This window comes from Salmo salar, chromosome 01 (genome assembly GCF_965601325.2).
Source record: "Salmo salar chromosome 01, fSalSal1, whole genome shotgun sequence".
In the NCBI taxonomy this organism is placed as follows: Eukaryota; Metazoa; Chordata; class Actinopteri; order Salmoniformes; family Salmonidae; genus Salmo; species Salmo salar.
In genome coordinates, this window is record NC_138291.1 from 35313772 (window position 1) to 35334078 (window position 20307).

General features: G+C 42.6%; 1 protein-coding gene and 2 long non-coding RNA genes across 4 annotated transcripts; 2 read left to right on the plus strand and 1 right to left on the minus strand.

Moving 5' to 3' along the window:
- The first annotated feature begins 806 nt into the window (after nucleotides 1–806).
- LOC106601376 (uncharacterized) lies at nucleotides 807–6668 on the plus strand. The gene is made up of 3 exons (XR_014391949.1): nucleotides 807–1638; nucleotides 3951–4006; nucleotides 4405–6668. It is a non-coding gene; the product is annotated as an uncharacterized LOC106601376 (long non-coding RNA).
- Nucleotides 6669–8276: 1608 nt separating this feature from the next.
- LOC106601354 (uncharacterized) lies at nucleotides 8277–18245 on the minus strand. Of its 2 annotated transcripts, none has more exons than XM_045717153.2 (6): nucleotides 18109–18245; nucleotides 10845–10911; nucleotides 10521–10590; nucleotides 10307–10414; nucleotides 10104–10193; nucleotides 8277–9450 (listed from the first exon to the last, which is right to left on the minus strand). In XM_045717153.2, exons 1-6 carry the CDS (start codon nucleotides 18243–18245, stop codon nucleotides 8558–8560), a joined length of 1365 nt encoding a protein of 454 aa, XP_045573109.2. In that variant the 3' UTR covers nucleotides 8277–8557. The 2 variants fall into 2 exon arrangements, with proteins under 2 accessions (XP_045573109.2, XP_045573104.2); XM_045717148.2 differs by having other exon boundaries at nucleotides 10767–10911.
- LOC123742474 (uncharacterized) lies at nucleotides 15532–18374 on the plus strand. Its single transcript, XR_006769650.2, has 2 exons — nucleotides 15532–15925; nucleotides 18118–18374. It is a non-coding gene; the product is annotated as an uncharacterized LOC123742474 (long non-coding RNA).
- Nucleotides 18375–20307: the final 1933 nt, after the last annotated feature.

Below are 20307 nucleotides of genomic sequence, written 5' to 3' on the forward strand. Positions count from 1 at the left end.
AGAAGCATGGAGGAAGCCCTTAATGGGGCTACCAATGCTTAAATGGCCTTTTGGCCACCAGAGGCCTCTATCATTTCTATTGTCTGCACCACACAGACCAGACAAGTAGGCACGCAACGGATTATGGTCATTGTAACTAAGTTAATTACCAGGCTTTGGGCGCTAAACTATGTTGAATATTGGCCTGTTGGAAACTACAACTCTCTACTACATTGCACAGTTCCAGCTTGATCTGATTTATCTCTACAGAAACTGTGCATTGCGCTCACAATTTTTTTTCATGAAATGGGATTCAAATAATTTCACTTAGTTGCTTAGCACTAGGCCTCTTATGCGATGCAATGTCATCACACTAGATTAATGATCTACTAGTCGCACACATCTCAAAAAAAGTATACCAGACATTTTTACTGTGATTTTTTTGGACATAGGGGTCAATCAAAGTTTAAAATGTTGTGAGTGCTTGAGTGTGTGTGTCTACTGTATTTGTGTGTCATGACTGTGAACACATTTTGCTTTCGCAATTTAACATTTGGCAAACAGCACCCTGGTAGGCTTCTGCAGCCTTTGCAGCCTCACTCTACCCATAATATCAAAGTCACTTTTGATAAGGCCGAAAATTAATAAAACGAATATTGAATAAATGTGCTTCAAACTGTTTGCTTGGAATAATTTGTACAGTACCTACTGTATCTCTCTACCTGACTGCGCATGAGAGCGCATCCGAATCAGTCAGGAAATACTTGATACCGTAAAGTGTTGTGTACTCGCGCACACAAATTCAGGAGGAGGCTGAAGCGCGGATGGCTTGACTGCGTTTTGCAAGCAACGGGTAGACGTCTAGATTGAATCAAATTATTCCACACTTTTTATTTGCGTTTGTATGATTCCATTGCGCCACAGACAGAAGGACCGCTTTCCCCACAGTGCGTAAGTGAACCAATTTTTTTCGTGATCTATTGAGTGAGGCAAGTTAATTTTTGACCTAACTTCTGAGTTATTGGATTACTTGGTGGGGGGGCAACGGGAACTGGCAATGGGAGCGTGCCTTTGCTGTGCCTTGTACATTTTTACAGCCTGGTGCCAAGGGACAACAAAAACATGGGTAGCGGTAGTAGTCGAGGAAAGAAGGTTGCACCTGCGAGTGTCAACGAGATAAAAGCATTCAAAAGAGATGACAACACAGCCCATGTTTCGAAAGAGGAAAGTCACTTGTTCAAACTATTGAAGAAACCCAAATTGACGAACTTAAATCAGTCACGAAACATAACGCAACAACTAGACTGCCACAGTGAAGGACACGACTCGGAATTTTCAGCAGAGGACGATGACATTGATGTGGAACTGTACCGGGTTCTAGAGGAATATGACAATCGGGAATTGCGTTCCAAAAGGAAAACTTTTGCAAAGATGCTTTTAATCGGGTCAGACTCGAATGGATTCTGTCATTCCAGACGGGTCTACAATGAAAGCGATTTCAATTCAACCCCTCACTTGCAAAGTTCCGAGTTGTCGGAAGGGACGGGGGCACATTGTCCATATAACGGTTCTGTAGGAGTCATCAACAAGGACAAGAATGTCTTTCACCACTTTTCCAAAGATACACACATTCAGTTCCCAAGCGGCACTCAGGAAAATGTAAGAATATTATTTTAGTTCATTCTGATCAGTGGTGATGGACGAGCATAATGAAATTGACAGCATTTGATTTATTATTTTCTGTTATATAAAATGTTAAAATTACTTAAACAATGGCATTGGTAACCGATTAAATGTTTTTATTGTAAAGTTTTCTGCAAACCATATACAGTGCTTTCAGAAAGTATTCACACCCCTTGACAAATGTTGTTGTGTTACAAAGTGGGATTAAAATGGATTCAATTGTCATTTTTTGTGTGAATGATCTACAGAAAATTCTCTGTAATGTCAAAGTGGAAGAAATGTTTTAAAAAAAAAATGTTATTAATTGAAAATATATATAATCGAATATATTTTGATTAGATAAGTATTCAACCCCCTGAGCCAATACATGTTACAATCATATTTGGCAGCGATTACAGCTGTGAGTCCTTCTGGGTAAATCTCGAAGAACTTTGCACACCTGGATTGAACAATATTGACAAATCTTTCTTTAAAAAATTTGTCAAGCTCTGTCAAGTTGGTTGTTGATCATTGCTAGACAGACATTTTTTGTAATTACTTCGCCACTATGGCCTATTTATTGCCTTACCTCCTTACTTCATTTGCACACACTGTATACAGATTTTCTATTGTGTTATTAACTGTACGTTTGTTTATCCCATGTGTAACTCTGTGTTGTTGTTTTTGTCGCACTGCTTTGCTTTATCTTGGCCAGGTCACAGTTGTAAATGAAAACTTGTTCTCAACTGGCCTACCTGGTTAAATAAAGGTGAAATAAACAAAACAATCGCGATATATATTTTTTTCAACTCTTGCCATAGATTTCCAAGCCGATTTAAGTCAAAACTGTAACTAGGCCATTCAAGAACATTCAATGTCGTCTTGGTAACAACTCCAGTGTATATTTGGCCTTGTGTTTTAGGTTATTGTCCTGCTGAACGGTGAATTTGTCTCCCAGTGTCTGTTGGAAAGCAGACTGAACCAGGTTTTCCTCTAAGATTTTGCCTGTGCTTAGCTTTATTCCGTTTCTTTTTATCCTAGAAACTCCGTAGTTCTTGCCGATGACAAGCATACTCATAACATGATGCAGGCACCACAATTCTTGAAAATATGAAGAGTGGTACTCAGTGATGTGTTGTGTTGGATTGGATTTGCCCCAAATATAACACTTTGTATTCAGGACAAAAAGTACATTTCTTTGCCAATTTTTTGCCTTATTGCAAACAGGATGCATGTTTCGGAATATTTGTATTATGTACAGGCTTCCTTCTTTTCACTCTGTAATTTATGTTAGTATTGTTGATGAACTACAATGTTGTTGATCCATCCTCAGTTATCTCCTATCACAGCCATTAAACTCTGTAACTGTTTTAAAATCGACATTGGCCTCATGGTGAAATCCCTGAGCGGTTTCCTTTCTCTTTAGGAAAGATTCCTGTATCTTTGCGGTGACTGGGTGTATGGATACACCATCCAAAGTGTAAAATTAATAACTGCATCATGCTGAAAGGGATATTCAAAGTGTGCTTTTTTTTACCCATCTACCAAGAAGGTGTTCTTCTTTGCGAACCATAAGAAAACCTTATTGGTCTTTGTGGTTGAATCTGTGCTTGAAATTCACCAGTCGACTTAGGGACATTACATATAATTGTATGTGTGGGGTACAGAGATGAGGTAGTCATTTAAAAATCATGTTAAACACTATTATTGCACACAGAGTGAGTCAATACAACTTATTATGTGACTTGTTAAAGCTGAAACGTAACTTTTTGGGCGACCTGACCAAATTCACATAGAAAGTGTGTTATAGATCTGTCATTCTCATTGAAAACAAGTTTATGAAGCGGTAGATCTGTTCTGTGTGTGCTATTTCTATTCTTCCCATTCTTAAGTTTCCTTTTTGCGTCTTTTACTTGCAGTTTTGTACACTAGCTGAAAATACAATATTTTTGATTATTGAAAACATATTTCACAGCAGTTTAGATGGCACAATGATTCTCTACACTATACATTGCTTGTTTTGTCACATAGACTGAAATTAGGCAAACTATTAGGATTTTAGCAACCAGGATATGGCAGAGCAATTTCTGCATATTGCTCTGCATAATTTGTAAAAAAATGTAAGAACATAATTCCACTTTGCCATTATGGGGTATTGTGTGTAGATCAGTGAAACAAAATCTAAATGTTATCCATTTTAATTTGAGGCTGTAACACAACAAAATGTGGAAAAAGTCAAGGGGTGTGAATACTTTCTGAAGGAACTGTATGGTGTTCTCTGACAGCTCTATTGTCAAAACTCTCAACAGGACTTCTTGACAAAGGGGACTTGTGTGAAGTCAGTGCCTAGCACAGAATCAGACTCGTAAGTAACCGCCGATCGGGCAAGATCAAATTCACCTTGAGCATAACAAAATACCAAACTTTTGGGCAGATCAGATTAGTTACATGTCATAAACCACTTGCAAACAACTGCTTTATTGTGGCTAATTTATAAAGATACTTTTCAACATGAGAAAATGCTATATAAAAAGATGATGATTAAATATTGAATTACACTTTGAAGTTATTGTGAAATAGGCCTAGGCTGTATTGCCTCTATGGTGCACATTACACACTGACTGTATTCATTACGCATCACAATTTGGTCCAAAGTTTCATCTATAAAACTATTGCTTTAATCTAGGACCATTTCTGAAACCCTCTCTGCAAGTCAATTTCTTGTTCTAACAATTTTGGACATATCTCTCCGTTCCTTCCCAGAGTCCCTGACGATAGCCATGGCCCCTCTCTTTCCATGCCCGTCATCCTGTATGATGGATCAGAAGTGGACCTGATGGAGACCATAGAGAGAGAGTTTAGTTGACCCCACAGGAGAGACTGGTGGCAACCTGCTCACATTTCCTGCATTCACTTTTGGAGAAGCACATTGCTCATTTTAAAGATGTACTATGTTGCTAAAATTCTAATAGTTCGCCTAATTGCAGTTTATGTGTCAAAACAAGCAAGTTTAGTGTAAGGAATCATTTTACCATCTAAATCGCTGTGAAATATATTTTCCTTAACCACAAATATAGTATTTTCAGCTGTTTGAAGCTGTACAAAACCGCAAGTAAAAGACACGAAAACTAAACTAAAGAACGGGAAGCATAGAATTGGCGCAAATAGAACAGATCTACCACTCCTTAGACTTGCTTTCGATGACAATGACAGATCTATGACACAAATTTCTATGTGAATTTGGTCGGGTCGCCCCAAAATGTACATATTGCCGCTTTAAAGTCTAAAATGGCAGGATAACTTTTGAACCAAAGAGTTGTTTTGTTGTTATGAATTGATGATAGGTGCTGTTTCAGTCAGTTGAAAATCAATACTGCATTTGCAGCACCATGCAGGGCACCCACCACCAACTAATTTACTAAACTATGAATTATCTCCATGGTTATGTCTGTCAATGGCTAATAGACAGAACCAGCCATGTCCATGTGGAATTCAGCATCAAATCGGACCACAATAATGCTGAAGAAACAATTCTTTCCACGGTCTTACAAATATTTGTCATTGAGCAATGTACTTGTGGTTTTGTATTCTTACTGTTGCATAATGTTAGAGTAAAACAGCTGAAGGACGTTGTACTCATTTCCACAAGGCTTATGGGCATGCTATACTAGTAGAAGGAAAGGCATATTTTTTCTCTCCATGCCTACTTTTGAAAGGTATGTGCTAGATTTGTGTATTTATGTTTCATTTCCTGACCACAATTCCTGCGGTCTTTCCACCCTTCCTCAGAAGGAATATACAGCAGCAGTGGTGATTTTAAAATTCAGATATTGACTGGCCAAACTCAATCAACAAAGCTCATATGCATCGAAACCAGTACACTACACTGGCAACACATTGAATGCACTTATAACCAATCCGAGAAATGAGGTTTGAGCCACATACACAAACTTTATAACATTTGGGTTATGATCAGTGTATGGCTACTTCCGATATCTTTAGCTCTTTGCACAGAAGGCCACTGTAGTCGAGTATACTGTTATGGAGTAAACTAGCTAGTCATCGCTCTGCAATATAACAACACTTTGCATGTCTGCCTGCCTGTTACAAAATAACCCGGTTAACAGTATGCAACATTGATAACGCTATTGCTTCGCTTCATCTATTGCACAGTTACAGTTTGGATATGATATATTATATATCTTATTGTGACAGGAAATAACAGATTTGCATGCAAATCTCTTGGATATTGGTGGCGCTCCGCTCCACCTGCCTCACGTGATGAATTGGCAGCAGGATTTTAGAGGAGCTCAATGTGGCCCCTTTTTTGGCAACTCACTTTCCACTGAAAGAGAGAAATCCAGTCACAGATCTTCAGTTCTACTACCCCACTGTGGTGAGATACAGGAATTGCATCTGCACACATACCCATTTACACGCAATATATTGAATTGGAACACTGATATATGTGTTGAATTTGTCCCTTCCACAATGTGATATTTCCAAAGTGGCTTAATTTCAGATTGTGACATTCACTCCCTCAATGGTTGAGGGAATTAATGAGGTAGAGATTTGCAATGTAGTATTTCGTAGTAAATGGTGGTCAACAGGATGTACTAAATACTGTTTATTACATCTGTCCTCTTATAATTCAATCTGCTTATATGTTCTAATAATGAAAATAGACATTTTACAACACAGATTTACATAGTCCATAAATCCCAAGTGGGATGAACTCCCGAGTGGTGCAGCTGTCTAAGGCACTGCATCTCAGTGCTAGAAGCATCACTACAGACCTTGGTTTGATTCCAGGCTGTATCACAACCAGCCGTGATTGGGAGTCCCATAGGGCAATGCACAATTGGCCCAGCATCGTTAGGGTTTGGCCGGGGTAGGCCGTCATTGTAAATAACAATTTGTTCTTAACTGACTTGCCTAGTTAAATAAAATAAAAAACATTTAAATGATTTATTATACCTCTCACATGGAAAGCTTTGAATAAATAAATAAACTAGCTATGGCTATTATATTGTGTTGATGTCAATTTAATGTATTAATATACATGCATGATTTATTAAGAATGCACCTGTCACAGCTGTGTGGAGAGACGGACCAAGGCGCAGCGTGCTCTGAGTTCCACATATTTTATTAAGTGAAACTTTGAACAAAACAAATAAAGAAACAACAAACCGTGACTTCAGAGGTGCTACATGCACTAACTCAAAACAAGATCCCACAAAACACAGTAGGGAAATAGCTGCCTAAATATGATCCCCAATCAGAGACAACGATAAACAGCTGCCTCTGATTGGGAACCATACCAGGCCAACATAGACATAAACATACTAGATCACCCACCCTAGTCACACCCCGATCTAACCAAAATAGAGAAAAAAACGGCTCTCTATAGTCAGGGCGTGACAGTACCCCCAACCCCCCCCCCCCCCAAAGGTGCGGACTCCGGCCTCAAAGCCTGACTCTATAGGGGAGTGTCCGGGTGGGCATCTAGCGTCGGTGGTCCCACAGTTGACAGTGCATGTCAGAGAAAAAACCAAGCCATGAGGTCGAAGAAATTGTCCATAGAGCTTCGAGACAGGATTGTGTCAAGGCAGATCTGGAGAAGTGTACCAAAACATTTCTGCAGAATTGAACGTCCCTAAGAACACAGTGTCCTCCATCTCTTCCTAGAGCTGGCCGCCCAGCCAAACTGAGCAATCGGGGAGAAGGGCCTTCCTTGATCAGGGAGGTGACCAAGAACCCGATGGTCACTGACAGAGTTCCACAGTTCCTCTGTGAAGATGGGAGAACCTTCCAGAAGGACAACCATCTCTGCAGCACACCACCTGCCCAGGGACTGCGGTTGAAAATAACCTAATAACCTGCCCAGGGACTGCGGTCGAAAATTAGCCGGCTGGCTAAAACCGGCACTTTTACTGAAACGTTGATTAATGTGCACTGTCCCTGTAAAAATAAAATAAACTCAATCAATCAACCAATGAAGCCTTTATGGTAGAGTGGCCAGATGGAAGCCACTCCTCAGTAAAAGGCACATGACAGCCCACTTGGAGTTTGCCAAAACGCACCTAAAGGACTCTCAGACTATGAGAAACAAGATTCTCTGATCTGATGAAACCAAGATTGAACTCTTTGGCCTGAATGCCAAGCATCACGTCTGGAGGAAACCCAGCACCATCCCTATGGTGAAGCATGGTGGTGGCAGCATCATATTGTGGGGATGTTTTTCAGCTGCAGGGACTGGGAGACTAGTCAGGATCGGAGACTAGTCAGGACCTCATACTGGCGCAAAGGTTCACCTTCCAACAGGACAACGACCCTAAGCACACAGCCAAGACAACGCAGGAGTGGCTCCGGGACAAGTCTCTGAATGTCCTTGAGTGGCCCAGCCAGAGCCCGGACTTGAACCCGATCGAACATCTCTGGAGAGTCCTGAAAATAGCTGTGCAGCGATACTCCCAATCTAACCTGACAGAGCTTGAGAGGATCTGCAGAAAATAATCGTAGGAACTTCCCAAATACAGGTGTGCCAAGCTTGTAGCTTCATACCCAAGAAGACTTGAGGCTGTAATTGCTGCCAAAGGTACTTCAACAAAGTACTAAGTAAAGGGTCTGAAGACTTATGTAAATGTGATATCTCCGTTTTTTATTTTGAATACATTTACAAGCATTTCTACAAACCTGATTTTGCTTTGTCATTATGGGGTATTGTGTGTAGATTGATGAGGGGAAAAAAACTATTTAAGCCATTTTAGAATAAAGCTGTAACATAACAAAATGTTGAAAAAGTCAAGGGGTCTGAATACTTTCTGAATGCACTGCATATAAATACAAATAGCATTGAGTACATAACACAAATTTGCAGTGCTTTTTAAAAGTCTGAAGGGATATTCTACGATGATCATTCCTCCATCTCTCCACTTCTTTCCGGTAATGGAGGTAAAGATTCCTCCTCTTCCTCGTCCTCTGGCGGAGGCACAGGGGGTGGGGTAGGGCACTTACTAAGCTTCCTGCTCACCCTGGCGTACATTGGATTCCACCCCCTGTCACTCAAACCATCCTCTACCTCCTCCACCAATGAGAGAGGGCTTGTCAGGTCAAGCCCCTCCCCCGGGTCTGTGCCTGTAGTTTTTATTGGCTCATTGTCAGGCAGTGTGGTTGCGCTCAATTGCTGGACCAGTTCACCTATGATCTCATAGTCTGGGCTTGCCAGGTCCGATGGCATTGTGACCATGGTTGTGTCATTGTCAGGCTGTGTGGTTGATTCGTGGACCAGTTCAGCTATGGTTTGATAGCCTGGGGTTGTCAGGTCCACTTCCACAGAGGGTTCATCAGGAGTGAGCTCCCCAAAAATCTCATAGGTGTGCTTGGGTTGGACCCCCAGGAAAGGCCTCTGGTCCTTACCCTCCACCTGACCCTCTTCTTCAAGCTGAGCGATAAAGTTGGAGCTGAATTCTGCAGGGGCCTCCAGGAGGTCAAGGTCGTTCACGATGGGGATATTGAGGGGGTCAGTGTCATTCACAATGGGGATATCAACAGGTTCAAGGCTGTTCCCAATGGGGACATCCACAGATGCAAGGCTGTGCATGATGGGGGAATCCATGATGGGGGAATCCACGATGGGGGCATCCAGCACCAGGGTGTGAAGAACATTCATGATGGGGGTGTCCAGGGTGTTCCCTGAAGAGACAGGTGGGGGTACGGACACGAGGGGGCTGTCATCTTCCACCACGGATATAGGGGCTGGTATAGAGTGGAGCTCGGGTGTGAAGTTCAGGACGTCCCTCAGGTCACCTACAAGGTGAGAAAATAAGTAAATAATAGAGGAGAGTCACTTAACCTGAAGCTTAGCCAAAGAGAGATTGAGCCCCATTAGTTTCTGCCTGTGGCTATGGAACCCTGACCCATTCACCGGATGTGCTACCTTGTCCCGGACCTGCTGTTTTCGACTCTCTCTCTCTCTACCGCACCTGCTGTCTCTAACTCTGAATGATCAGCTATTAAAAGCCAACTGACATTTACTCCTGAGGTGCTGACCTGTTGCACCCTCTCCAACCCCTGTGATTATTATTATTCGACCCTGCTGGTCATCTATGAACGTTTGAACACCTTGGCCATGTACTGTTATAATATCCACCCGGCACAGCCAGAAGAGGACTGGCCACCCCTCAGAGCCTGGTTCCTCTCTGGGTTTCTTCCTAGGTTCCTGCCTTTTTTTCCTAGCCACCGTGCTTCTACACCTACATTGCTTGCTGTTTGGGGGTTTAGGCTGGGTTCCTGTATAGCACTTTGTGACATCGACTGATGTAAAAAGGGCTTTACATTTTAGTTATTTAGCAGACGCTCTTATCCATTTAGCAGACGCTCTTATCCAATCATATCAAATACATTTGATTTGATTGATTGATAGTTTGAGAAGTGCACATGGGTGATTTGACGTAGCCTACCGATGTCGACAGTGGTGGGAGGGGAAGGAGATATAGTCATCATGGCCACAGGGGTTCCGTTGGCAATCTGCAAGGCACCTAGAGAATCACCTGCAGGACATCAAAACACACCTGTAATACTCACCCACTACCCACCACACTTGTGTGAAAGACACATGGGAGAAATGCGTAGGGAGATACAGAGAGAGTGATGAAGGCAGTACCTTGCTGATCTGGTGCCACCCTGTGGCTCCTCCAGGGATTGAGCCTGATGCCATCCTGCTCAGCAGGAAGCTGCTCTGGGACACTGTCTTCAGGAATGGGACTGAAATCTAACCAGGGAGGAGATGAAAACAGAACACATACGGTAAGACAACCCTTCTGGCAGATCTAGAGGTAGCCTCGCTTACGGCTGAAACACAGAGTTTGGTTTCCCACCTCTCTCGTTTTTTCTGATGTCATTGATCATGGGGTTCTCCCTGGCGGCCAGGGTGTCCTCCAACTTTACCTGTCAATCAAAAACACATCACAGTATACTGGGTTCATAATTTCGCTGTCATTGGTCTCAGGACAAAGTACTCTCAAAAGGATTCCATCCACCGCATCCCTCCCTCCCTTCTCTCTTCAACCCTTTGATCCCTTCTACACCTTCCTTGCTTCCTCCCATCCTCCGTATCTCCCTACCTCCTCTCTTACTGACTTCTGTGTAACCCTGGTCAGGACATAGCTGTCGTCATTGTTGTTGCTTGTCTTGTCTCTCACCACTCTCATCAGCCGTGACTGGGTTCTCTCCACCTCCCCACCACCGTCCTGGAGCTCAAAGGATTGCCTGTGGAACACAACACAAACTAGAGAATCCGAACAAGTACAACAGATATCTACTGATGCTTACAGAATTTCAAAGAATTTGGTGCACTCCCCAATATTCAACAATGCATGAAAAATGATTTACTTTTAGAATAAAGTGCACAAACAATAAATGTGGTTCACCATTAACTAATGCATATCAGCAAAAGTATCTCTAAAGAGTATATAAAGTGATTATTTGCTGATAACAGACCTGTATTTAAGGTGTGTTCATGATATATTAGTCTGTGTTTGAACTTTTGCACTCACACTTTGGTGCTATCAAATCACTGTTTGAAGGTGTTTGATTCTGGCTTGAAATATACTTATTCATGTTACTATACTAGAACCTATTGATTACTTTACACATATAAGAAATGTATATGTCAAAACAAATCACATTTTATTGGTCACATACACGTTATTAACAGATGTTATGGTGGGTATAGCGAAATATTTGCGCTTCTTGCTCTGACAGTGCTGTAATATCTAACAAGTAATATCTAACAAATTACACAACATATACCCAATAGACACAAATCTAAGTAGGATTGAATTAAGACTATATACATGTGGACGAGCGATGTCAGAGCAGAATGGACTAAGATACAGTAGAATAGTATAGAACACAGTATATACATATGAGATGAGCAATGCAAGATATGTAAACATTATTAAGTGACTAAGATACCATAGAAGTATAGAAAACAGTATATACATATGAGATGAGCAATGCCAGATATGTAAACATTACTAAAGTGACTAATGTTCCATTCCTTAAAGTGGCCAGTGATTTCTAGTTTATGCCTATAGGCAGCAGCCTCTAATGTGCTAGTTATGGCTGTTTAACAGTCTGATGGCCTTGATATAGAAGCTGTTTTTCAGTCTCTCGGTCCCAGCTTTGATGCACCTGTACTGACCTCGCCTTCTGGATGATATCGGGGTGCACAGGCAGTGGCTCGGGTGTACCTTCTGGATGATATCGGGGTGAACAGGCAGTGGCTCGGGTGTAGGTGTCCTGCAGGGCAGGTAGTTTGTCCCTGGTAATGCATTGGGCAGAACGCACCACCCTCTGGAGAGCCTTGTGGTTGCGGGTGGTGCAGTTGCCGTACCAGGTGGTGATACAGCCCGACAGGATGCTTTCAATTGTGCATCTGTAAAAGTTTGTGAGGGTTTTAGGTGACAAGCCAAATTTCTTTAGCCTCCTGAGGTTGAACAGGCTCTGTTGCACCTTCACCACACTGTCTGTCTGGGTGGTCCATTTCAGTTTGTCAGTGATGTGTACGCCAATGAACTTGAAGCTTTCCACCTTCTTCACTGCGGTCCCGTCGATGTAGATAAGAGGGTGCACCCTCTGCTGTTTCCTGAAGTCCACGATCATCTCCTTTGTTTTTTTGACGTTGAGTGAGAGGTTGTTTTCCAGGCACCACACTCCCAGAGCCCTCACCTCCTCCCTGTAGGCTGTCTTGTCATCATTGGTAATCAAGCCCACTACTGTTGTGTCATCTGCAAACTTGATGATTGAGTTGGAGGCGTGGTTGGCCACACAGTCATGGGTGAACAGGGAGTACAGGAGGGGGCTGAGCACGCACCCTTGTGGGGCCCCAGTGTTGAGGATCAGCAGAGTGGAGGTTATGTTTCCTGCCTTCACCACCTGGGGGCGGCCCGTCAGGAAGTCCAGGACCCAGTTGCACAGGGCGGTGTTCAGACCCAGGGCCTCAAGCTTAATGATGAGCTTGGAGGGCACTATGGTGTTGAATGCTGAGCTATAGTCAATAAACAGCATTTTTACATAGATATTCCTCTCGTCCTGATGGGATAGGGCAGTGTGCAGAGTGATGGCGATTGCATCGTCTGTGGATCAATTGGGGCGGTAAGCAAATTAAAGTAGGTCTAGGGTGGCAGGTAAGGGAGAGGTGATATGATCCTTGTGTAGTCTCTGAAAGCACTTCATGATGACAGAGGTGAGTGCTGCGGGCGATAAGTTCAGTTACTGTTGCCTTCTTGGGTACAGGAACAATGGTGGCCATCTTGAAGCATGTGGGGACAGCAGACTGGGATAGGGAAAGATTGAATATGCCCGTAAACACACCAGCCAGCTCGTCTGCGCATGCTCTGGAGACGCGGCTAGGAATGCCGTCTGGGCCGTTAGCCTTGTGAGGGTTAAAACGTTTAAATGTTTTACTCACGTCGGCCACAGAGAAGGAGAGCCCACAGTCCTTGGTAGCAGGCCGCAACGGTGGCACTGTGTTATCCTCAAAGCGTGCAAAGAATTTGTTTAGCCTGTCCGGAAGCAAGACGCCGGTCTCTGGTTAGGGTAGGTTTTAATAGTCACAGTGGGTACTACATCTCCTATACACTTCCTTATAAACTCAGTCATCGTATCCGTGTATGCGTCTAGATTATTTTTGCAAGCTACCCGGAACATATCCCAGTCCACGTGATCAAAACAATCATGAAGCATGGATTCCGATTGCTCAGACCAACGTTGAATAGTTCTTAGCACGGGTACTTCCTGTTTGAGTTCCTGCCTATAGGAAGGGAGGAGCAAGATGGAGTCATGGTCAGATTTGCCGAAAGGAGGGTGGGGGAGGGCCTTGTAAGCATTCCGGAAGTTTGAATAGCAATGGTCGAGAGTCTTAGCAAGGCAAGTAGTACAGTCGATATGTTGATAGAACTTCGGCAGCCTAGTCCTCAAATTTGCTTTGTTAAAATTCCCAGCTACAATAAATGCAGCCTCGGGATATGTGGTTTCCAGTTTGCATAAAGTCCAGTGAAGTTCTTTGACGGCTGTCATGGTATCAGCTTGAGGAGTGATGTAAACGTCCGTGGTAATGACGGAGGAGAATTATCGTGGGAGATAATATGGTCGGCATTTGATTGTGAGGTATTCAAGGTTGGGTGAACAAAATTACTTGAGATCCTGTATGTTCCTATAATTACACCATGAGTCGTTAATCATGAAACACACCCCTCCGCCCATCTGCTTCCCAGAGAGATATTTATTCCTGTCTGCGCAATGTACTGAGAATCCTGTTGGCTTTACTGCCTCCGACAGAGTATCCCGAGAGAGCCATGTTTCCGTGAAGCAAAGTATGTTACAGGCCCCGATGTCTCTCTGGAAAGAAATCCTTGCATTAGCAAGTAATATACTCGGAAGCGGTGGGTAAATCAAACCAGCAGGCTGCCTTGAGTGCCTCTCCTCCACAGGCGATGTTTTCGGTTGGCCTCTGGAATAAGTTAAATTGCTCTGGGGAGAGTGAACAAAGTATCTGCTCCAGGGAAGTCATATTCCTGGTCGTAATGCTGCTTGTTCTAGTGAGTTACCGTCGCTCAAATATCCAATAGTTCTTCCCAGCTGTATGTAATGACTCAAAACATTTCCTGAGCTAATAATGTCAAAAATAATACATTAAAAACAAAATACTGCAAAGTTTCCTAAGAGCTAGTTGAGATGCTGTCATCTCCGTCGGCGCCATTACGTTTTGTATATGTTGGGGGTCAATGAAGGGTGAATAGGAACTTTGTGTATGGTATGTAAGTTACTGAGTGAGACAAAGTTAATATTCTGTTCAACCATGTTATTGCTGAATATTAATATTTCTAAGGAAGGAGGCAAAGAGTAACAGTCTAGTCTCAGTTCCAACAGGCAGGCCTGTTAGACCAGGACAATGAGGGCAATGAGGACAACGAGGGCAATGAGGACAACCAGGACAATGAGGGATCTGGAACTCAACTCGAGATAAGGACAACAGTTTATTATTATGTTTTATATATGTATTTTTACTCCTTTTTCTCACCAATTTCGTGATATCCAAGTGGTAGTTACAGTCTTGTCCAGTGCTTAATTTGAGCTGGATCCTGCCGGAACATGGCACCTCTCAGATTTGACTTTGTTTGTGCCGGCACCTATTGCCCAGATTTGGTAGCTCTCATGGCATGATTTATTAATTATGTCACTGTTCACACTGTAGACATTCTAATAAAAGCGATCAGTATTAAATCAAGCATGTGCGCGCAAGGAGGCCTACAAATCTGACTCAGTTACACGAGCTCTGTCAGGAGGAATGGGCCAAAATTCACCCAACTTATTGTGGGAAGCTTGTGGAAGGCTACCCAAAACATTTTACCCAAGTTAAACAATTTAAAGGCAATGCTACCAAATACTAATTGAGTGTATGTAAACTTCTGACCCACTGGGAATGTGATGAAAGAAATAAAAGCTGAAATAAATCATTCTCTCTACTATTATTCTGACATTTCACATTCTTAAAATAAAGTGGTGATCCCAACTGACCTAAGACAGGGAATTTGAAGAAGGATTAAATGTCAGGAATTGTGAAAAACTGAGTTTAAATGTATTTGGCTAAAGTGTACGCAAACTTTTGACTTCAACTGTATATATTCTCATATGTGTGTTCTGCTGTAGCCTACATTGATTTATTTTACTTGAACTCGGACTCGGGCGAGACGAAGGTCAAGAGCCATGCGTCCTCCAAAACATTACCCTGCCAAGCATCACTGCTCGCTTAACCCGGAAGCCAGCCGCACCAATATGTAAGAGGAAACAACATCCAGCTGCCACAAGGAGTCGCTAGAGCATAATGGGACATGGAAATCCAGGCCGGCTAAACCCTCCCCTAACCCTGACGACGCTGGGCCAATTGTGCGCCGCCTCATGGGTCTCCCGGTCACAGCCAGCTGTGACACAGCCTGGGATTGAACCCGGGGCTGTAGTGACGCCTTATGCCGCTGCGCCACTTGGGAAGCCTTTAAGGTCAACAGTTGCAGAGAAGACACTGCTGGGAGGGGGGCCAAAGGGGCCCACCTCAAAGACCATCTGATCAAAGTCCTATCTCATACACAATTCCACGCCCAAGAGGGTCCTAGACTTGGGCAGGGCCATGACAATACCAGTAAGAGTAACCGACCGAGTTTCTGCCAAACAACAGAAAATTTGTGTTTATCTTGGACATACAAGGAGGGGACTCCTAGCTGTAAGTACTGCATATGCTTGTGTGACTTGTATGTTGTGTCTGCAGATGAAGCACCTAGTGGGTGAATAAACTTGGTTTAAGCTTTTTCTAGTCATCCGTTTGAGTTTTTACTCTTTGTTCAGAACCTAACAAAAGTATGTATATTCTCTCTCTTGCTCGGAAAAGAAAGATAAACAGAGTGAAGTATCTGAGTGATTCACCGGTGGAGTCGGACTATACATTATGTACGTTATTTGAAGTGTGTCATTTCGTAATGTAGAGAGAGGGGAAGAGAGAGTCCTATGCCTCATACCACAGGAATTCCCGAAGCCACCAAACCTGAACGTTCTGTCTGTCTGGAATGTGTGTGGGTGTGTGTGTGGGGGTGCGTGTGCGCGTGCGTGTGTGTGTGTGCATGCGTGCGTTTGAGATAGACATATTTTGGTTTACGATTATCTACAAGACAAAAGACAATACGACATTCAAAGACAATGTCTCAGGTGTAGAGTATCATGACATTGATCAAGCATACATTGATAATGATCCATAAGTACACTGAAATCAAAATCAAATCAAACTTTATTTGTCACATGCGCCGAATACAGCAAGTGTAGACTTTACGTGAAATGCTTACTTACAAGCCCTTAACCAACAGTGCAGTTCAAGAAGAAGAAAATATTTACCAAGTAGACTAAAATAAAAAGTAACACAATAAGAATAACAATAACGAGGCTATATACATAGGGCACCGGTACCGAGTCAGTGTGCGGGGGTACAGGCCAATTAAGGTAATCATGCAGGTAGGGGCGAAGTGACTATGCATAGGTAACAAACAAACAGCGAGTAGCAGCAGTGTACAAAAGGAAGGGGGGGTCAATGTAAATTGTCCGGTGACGATTTTATGAATTGTTCAGCAGTCTTATGGCTTGTGGGCAGAAGCTGTTGAGTGTCCGGGAGGATGCTGTTGATGTGAGCCATGATCAGCCATTCAAAGCACTTCATGGCTACCGACGTGAGTGCCATGGGGCGGTAATCATTTAGGCAGGTTACCTTCACTTCTTTGGGCACAGGGACTATGATGGTCTGCTTGAAACATGTATGTATTACAGACTCGGTCAGGGAGAGGTTGAAAATAGCAGTGAAGACACTTGACAATTGGTCCGCGCATACTTTAAGTACACGTCCTGGTAATCCATCTGGCTCAGCGGCTTTGTGAATGTTGATCTGTTTAGAGGTTTTGTTCACATTGGCTACTGAGAGCGTCACACAGTCAGCCAGAACAGCTAGTGCTCTTGTGCATGCTTCAGTGTTGCTTGCCTCGAAGCCAGTATAAAAGGCATTTAGCTCGTCTGGTAGGCTCGCGTCACTGGGCAGCTCGAGTCTGGGTTTCCCATTGTAGTCCGTAATAGTTTTCAAGCCCTGCCACATCTGACGAGCGTCAGAGCCGGTGTAGTAGGATTCAATCTTAATCCTGTATTGACGCTTTGCTTGTTTGATGGTTTGTCTGAGGGCATAGCGGGATTTCTTATAAGCGTCCGGATTAGTCTCACGCTCTTTGAAAGTGGCAGCTCTAGCCTTTAGCTCGATGTGGATGTTGCCTGTAATCCGTGGCCACAACAGGCACAATACTTTTCTCGTCATTGTTTAGATGTAAAACCACTCTCTCCTTAGCCCCAGTTGATGGGACAAAGTCTTCTAGAATCTCAGAAAGAGTTGGAATTTTAACCTAAGGTTGTGGTGTACTGTATGGAGGGATGAACTAGTTGTAGCCTGGAGCACTGAGCACCATGCACATTTCATTCATACATTTACCTACACCTCATTCCTGTAAGCATGCCATATAGGGTCATGTACAGTACTCATACATATGTAGCATCTTAATTTGAGCCAGTTTGCTACAGCAGGAGAAAAATCCTGCTGCTATAGGAATTGTGAATTATTAAGTGGATTATAATGAATTTACATGTTTGTAGGAGTCTATACATATTTCGTAAGGGAAAAACAAGTCTGAAATTTCAAAGTGAAAATTACAAACTTCAGAAGCATTTTTAAAGCTGAAATACACTACACGTTTTACATTTCATGCATTGCAGTAAAGTTATCCTGCTACAGGGTGATTAAATTAAGATCCTCCATCTGTAGGCGTCAAATGCTTTCTCTAATGGAACAAAATAAGAATGTTATAAAGTGAATCTATCACTGACCTTCCACAGATAGTGCAGAGGGCGAGGAGGATGATGGAGAGGAGGAGGAAGAGCAGAGAGAAAACAATGACCTCTGGAGAGAATGATTTCGACACTGACACTGCCCATGACCCCATGACCTCTCCCACCGGCGCCATGGCAACTGTTGCTGTAAGGGGAAACAGCAAGTGAGAGAGGTGGAGAGAAAGAGAGAGAGTTTGTGGGTGCATACATGCTTTCGAGTGTGCTTGGGTGAAATAAAAGCATTGGCTCATCTACTGAAAGGAGTGTTTAGTTTGTGCATAGTTGTGATTGATGGTGTCAGTTTGTACTTTTATGGTTACGTGATCAAAGAGAAGTTGACAAAACAAAGCATAGCACACATTTGTGCACTGAGAGGATTAATCTACTTACTCATTGAAAGATAATTCAAGAGGGTTCATGTATGCACATATTATTACAGTATAGTATTGAACTCTTTGTATATTCCCAGCCCTGCCTGCACCCATGTCTACTTAAGGAAGTGTAGGCTGCTTGCTTATCCACTTGAGGGTGAGGGGATCTGGTTATACCCTTACAGTAGATGGTAAGTTAGCAAAAACGTTGCTCCTATCTTATGCAAAACAGTGAGGGATTTCTATTGCTGGCCGTATTGATCACCGATATTTATCAAAAAATGTGCTTATAAGAATAATGCACACATGCCGACAGACAGACAGACAGACAGACAGACAGACAGACAGACAGACAGACAGACAGACAGACAGACAGACAGACAGACAGACAGACAGACAGACAGACAGACAGACAGACAGACAGACAGACAGACAGACAGACAGACAGACAGACTTAAAGCACAAATAAGATAACTCTGACACTGAAGATAGCTGGGATGCAATTTAACAAATAAACCTGTAATTATGAATGCAGAGAGCAGAGACAACAATGCAACTCTGTCACATATGACTCACTCCCTGACCACATCAAATACATCACTTACTGATGATAGGAAAAGTCCTTTTCTCTGAGAGGCTGCTCTTACTTAATTACTGTTAATAAATGAATCACTTACTGCACTTAAATACCGAATTATCAACAAGTGTGCGAAACATTCTAAGAAAAGTAAAACATTGAAATAGAAACAGTGAAACGAAAGAAAACCGACATACATTGTGTGTACAAAACATTAGGAACACCTGCTCTTTCCATGACGTAGATAGACTGACACACCGTGTGTAAAGCTTTTTTGAAATCTGACACAGCGGTTGCATTAAGGAGAAGTTTATCTTTAATTCTATGCATAACACTTCTATATTTTATCAACGTTTATGATGAGTATTTCTGTAAATTGATGTGCTCATTCACCGGTAGTTTTGGAGGCAAAACATTTCTGAACATTACAGCCAATGTAAAATGGAGTTTTTGGATATAAATATGAACTTTATCGAGCAAAACATACATGTATTATGTAACATTGAGTCCTGGGAGTGTCATCTGAAGAAGATCGTCAAAGGTTAGTGATTAATTTTAGCTGTATTTCTGGTTTTTGTGACGCCTCTCCTTGCTTGGAAAATGGCTGTGTGGTTTTTCTTGACTAGGTGCTGTGCTAACATAATCTAATGGTATGCTTTCGCCGTAAAGCCTTTTTGAAATCGGACACTGGGTTTGGATTAATGAGAAGTTTATCTTTAAAATGGTGTATAATACTTGTATGTTTGAGAAATTTGAATTATGAGATTTTTGTTGTTTTGAATTTGGGGACCCTGCTATTTCACTGGCTGTTGGCGAGTGGGACGCTAGCGTCCCACATACCCCAGAGAGGTTTTAAGCCTTGAGACAATTGAGACATGGATTGTGTATGTCTGCCATTCAGAGGGTGAATAGGCAAGACAAAAGATTGAAGTGCTTTTGAATGGGGTATGGTAGTAGGGGCAGGCACACCGGTTTGAGTGTGTCAAGAACCGCAACGCAGCTGGGTTTTTTACACTCAACAGTTTCCCGTGTGTATCAAGAATGACCCACCACCCAAAGGACATCATGATATGACATGTTCATTCAGTATATGGCTTCTACAGATAGCTTGTCACATATTGAATATGAAACTGTATTTCATATAATAAAAGGACTTACCTTGTGATTCACAGGGATAACGTCTTGACTGTTATAATCCAATCAAATGCCTAACCCCGGGCCATCTGTCAACATCCTGTAAGTGTCAAA

What these genes read in the sequence shown, in the direction of transcription:
- LOC106601354 (XM_045717148.2), bottom strand. Translation starts at nt 18,245, where the DNA reads ATGGCGCCGGTGGGAGAGGTCATGGGGTCATGGGCAGTGTCAGTGTCG. An exon ending in CTCTGCACTATCTGTGGAAG is followed by an intron (nt 10,912 to 18,108) that starts GTCAGTGATAGA and finishes TGTGTTCCACAG; the next exon opens with GCAATCCTTTGAGCTCCAGG. An exon ending in TCCCACCACTGTCGACATCG is followed by an intron (nt 9,451 to 10,103) that starts GTAGGCTACGTC and finishes CTCACCTTGTAG; the next exon opens with GTGACCTGAGGGACGTCCTG.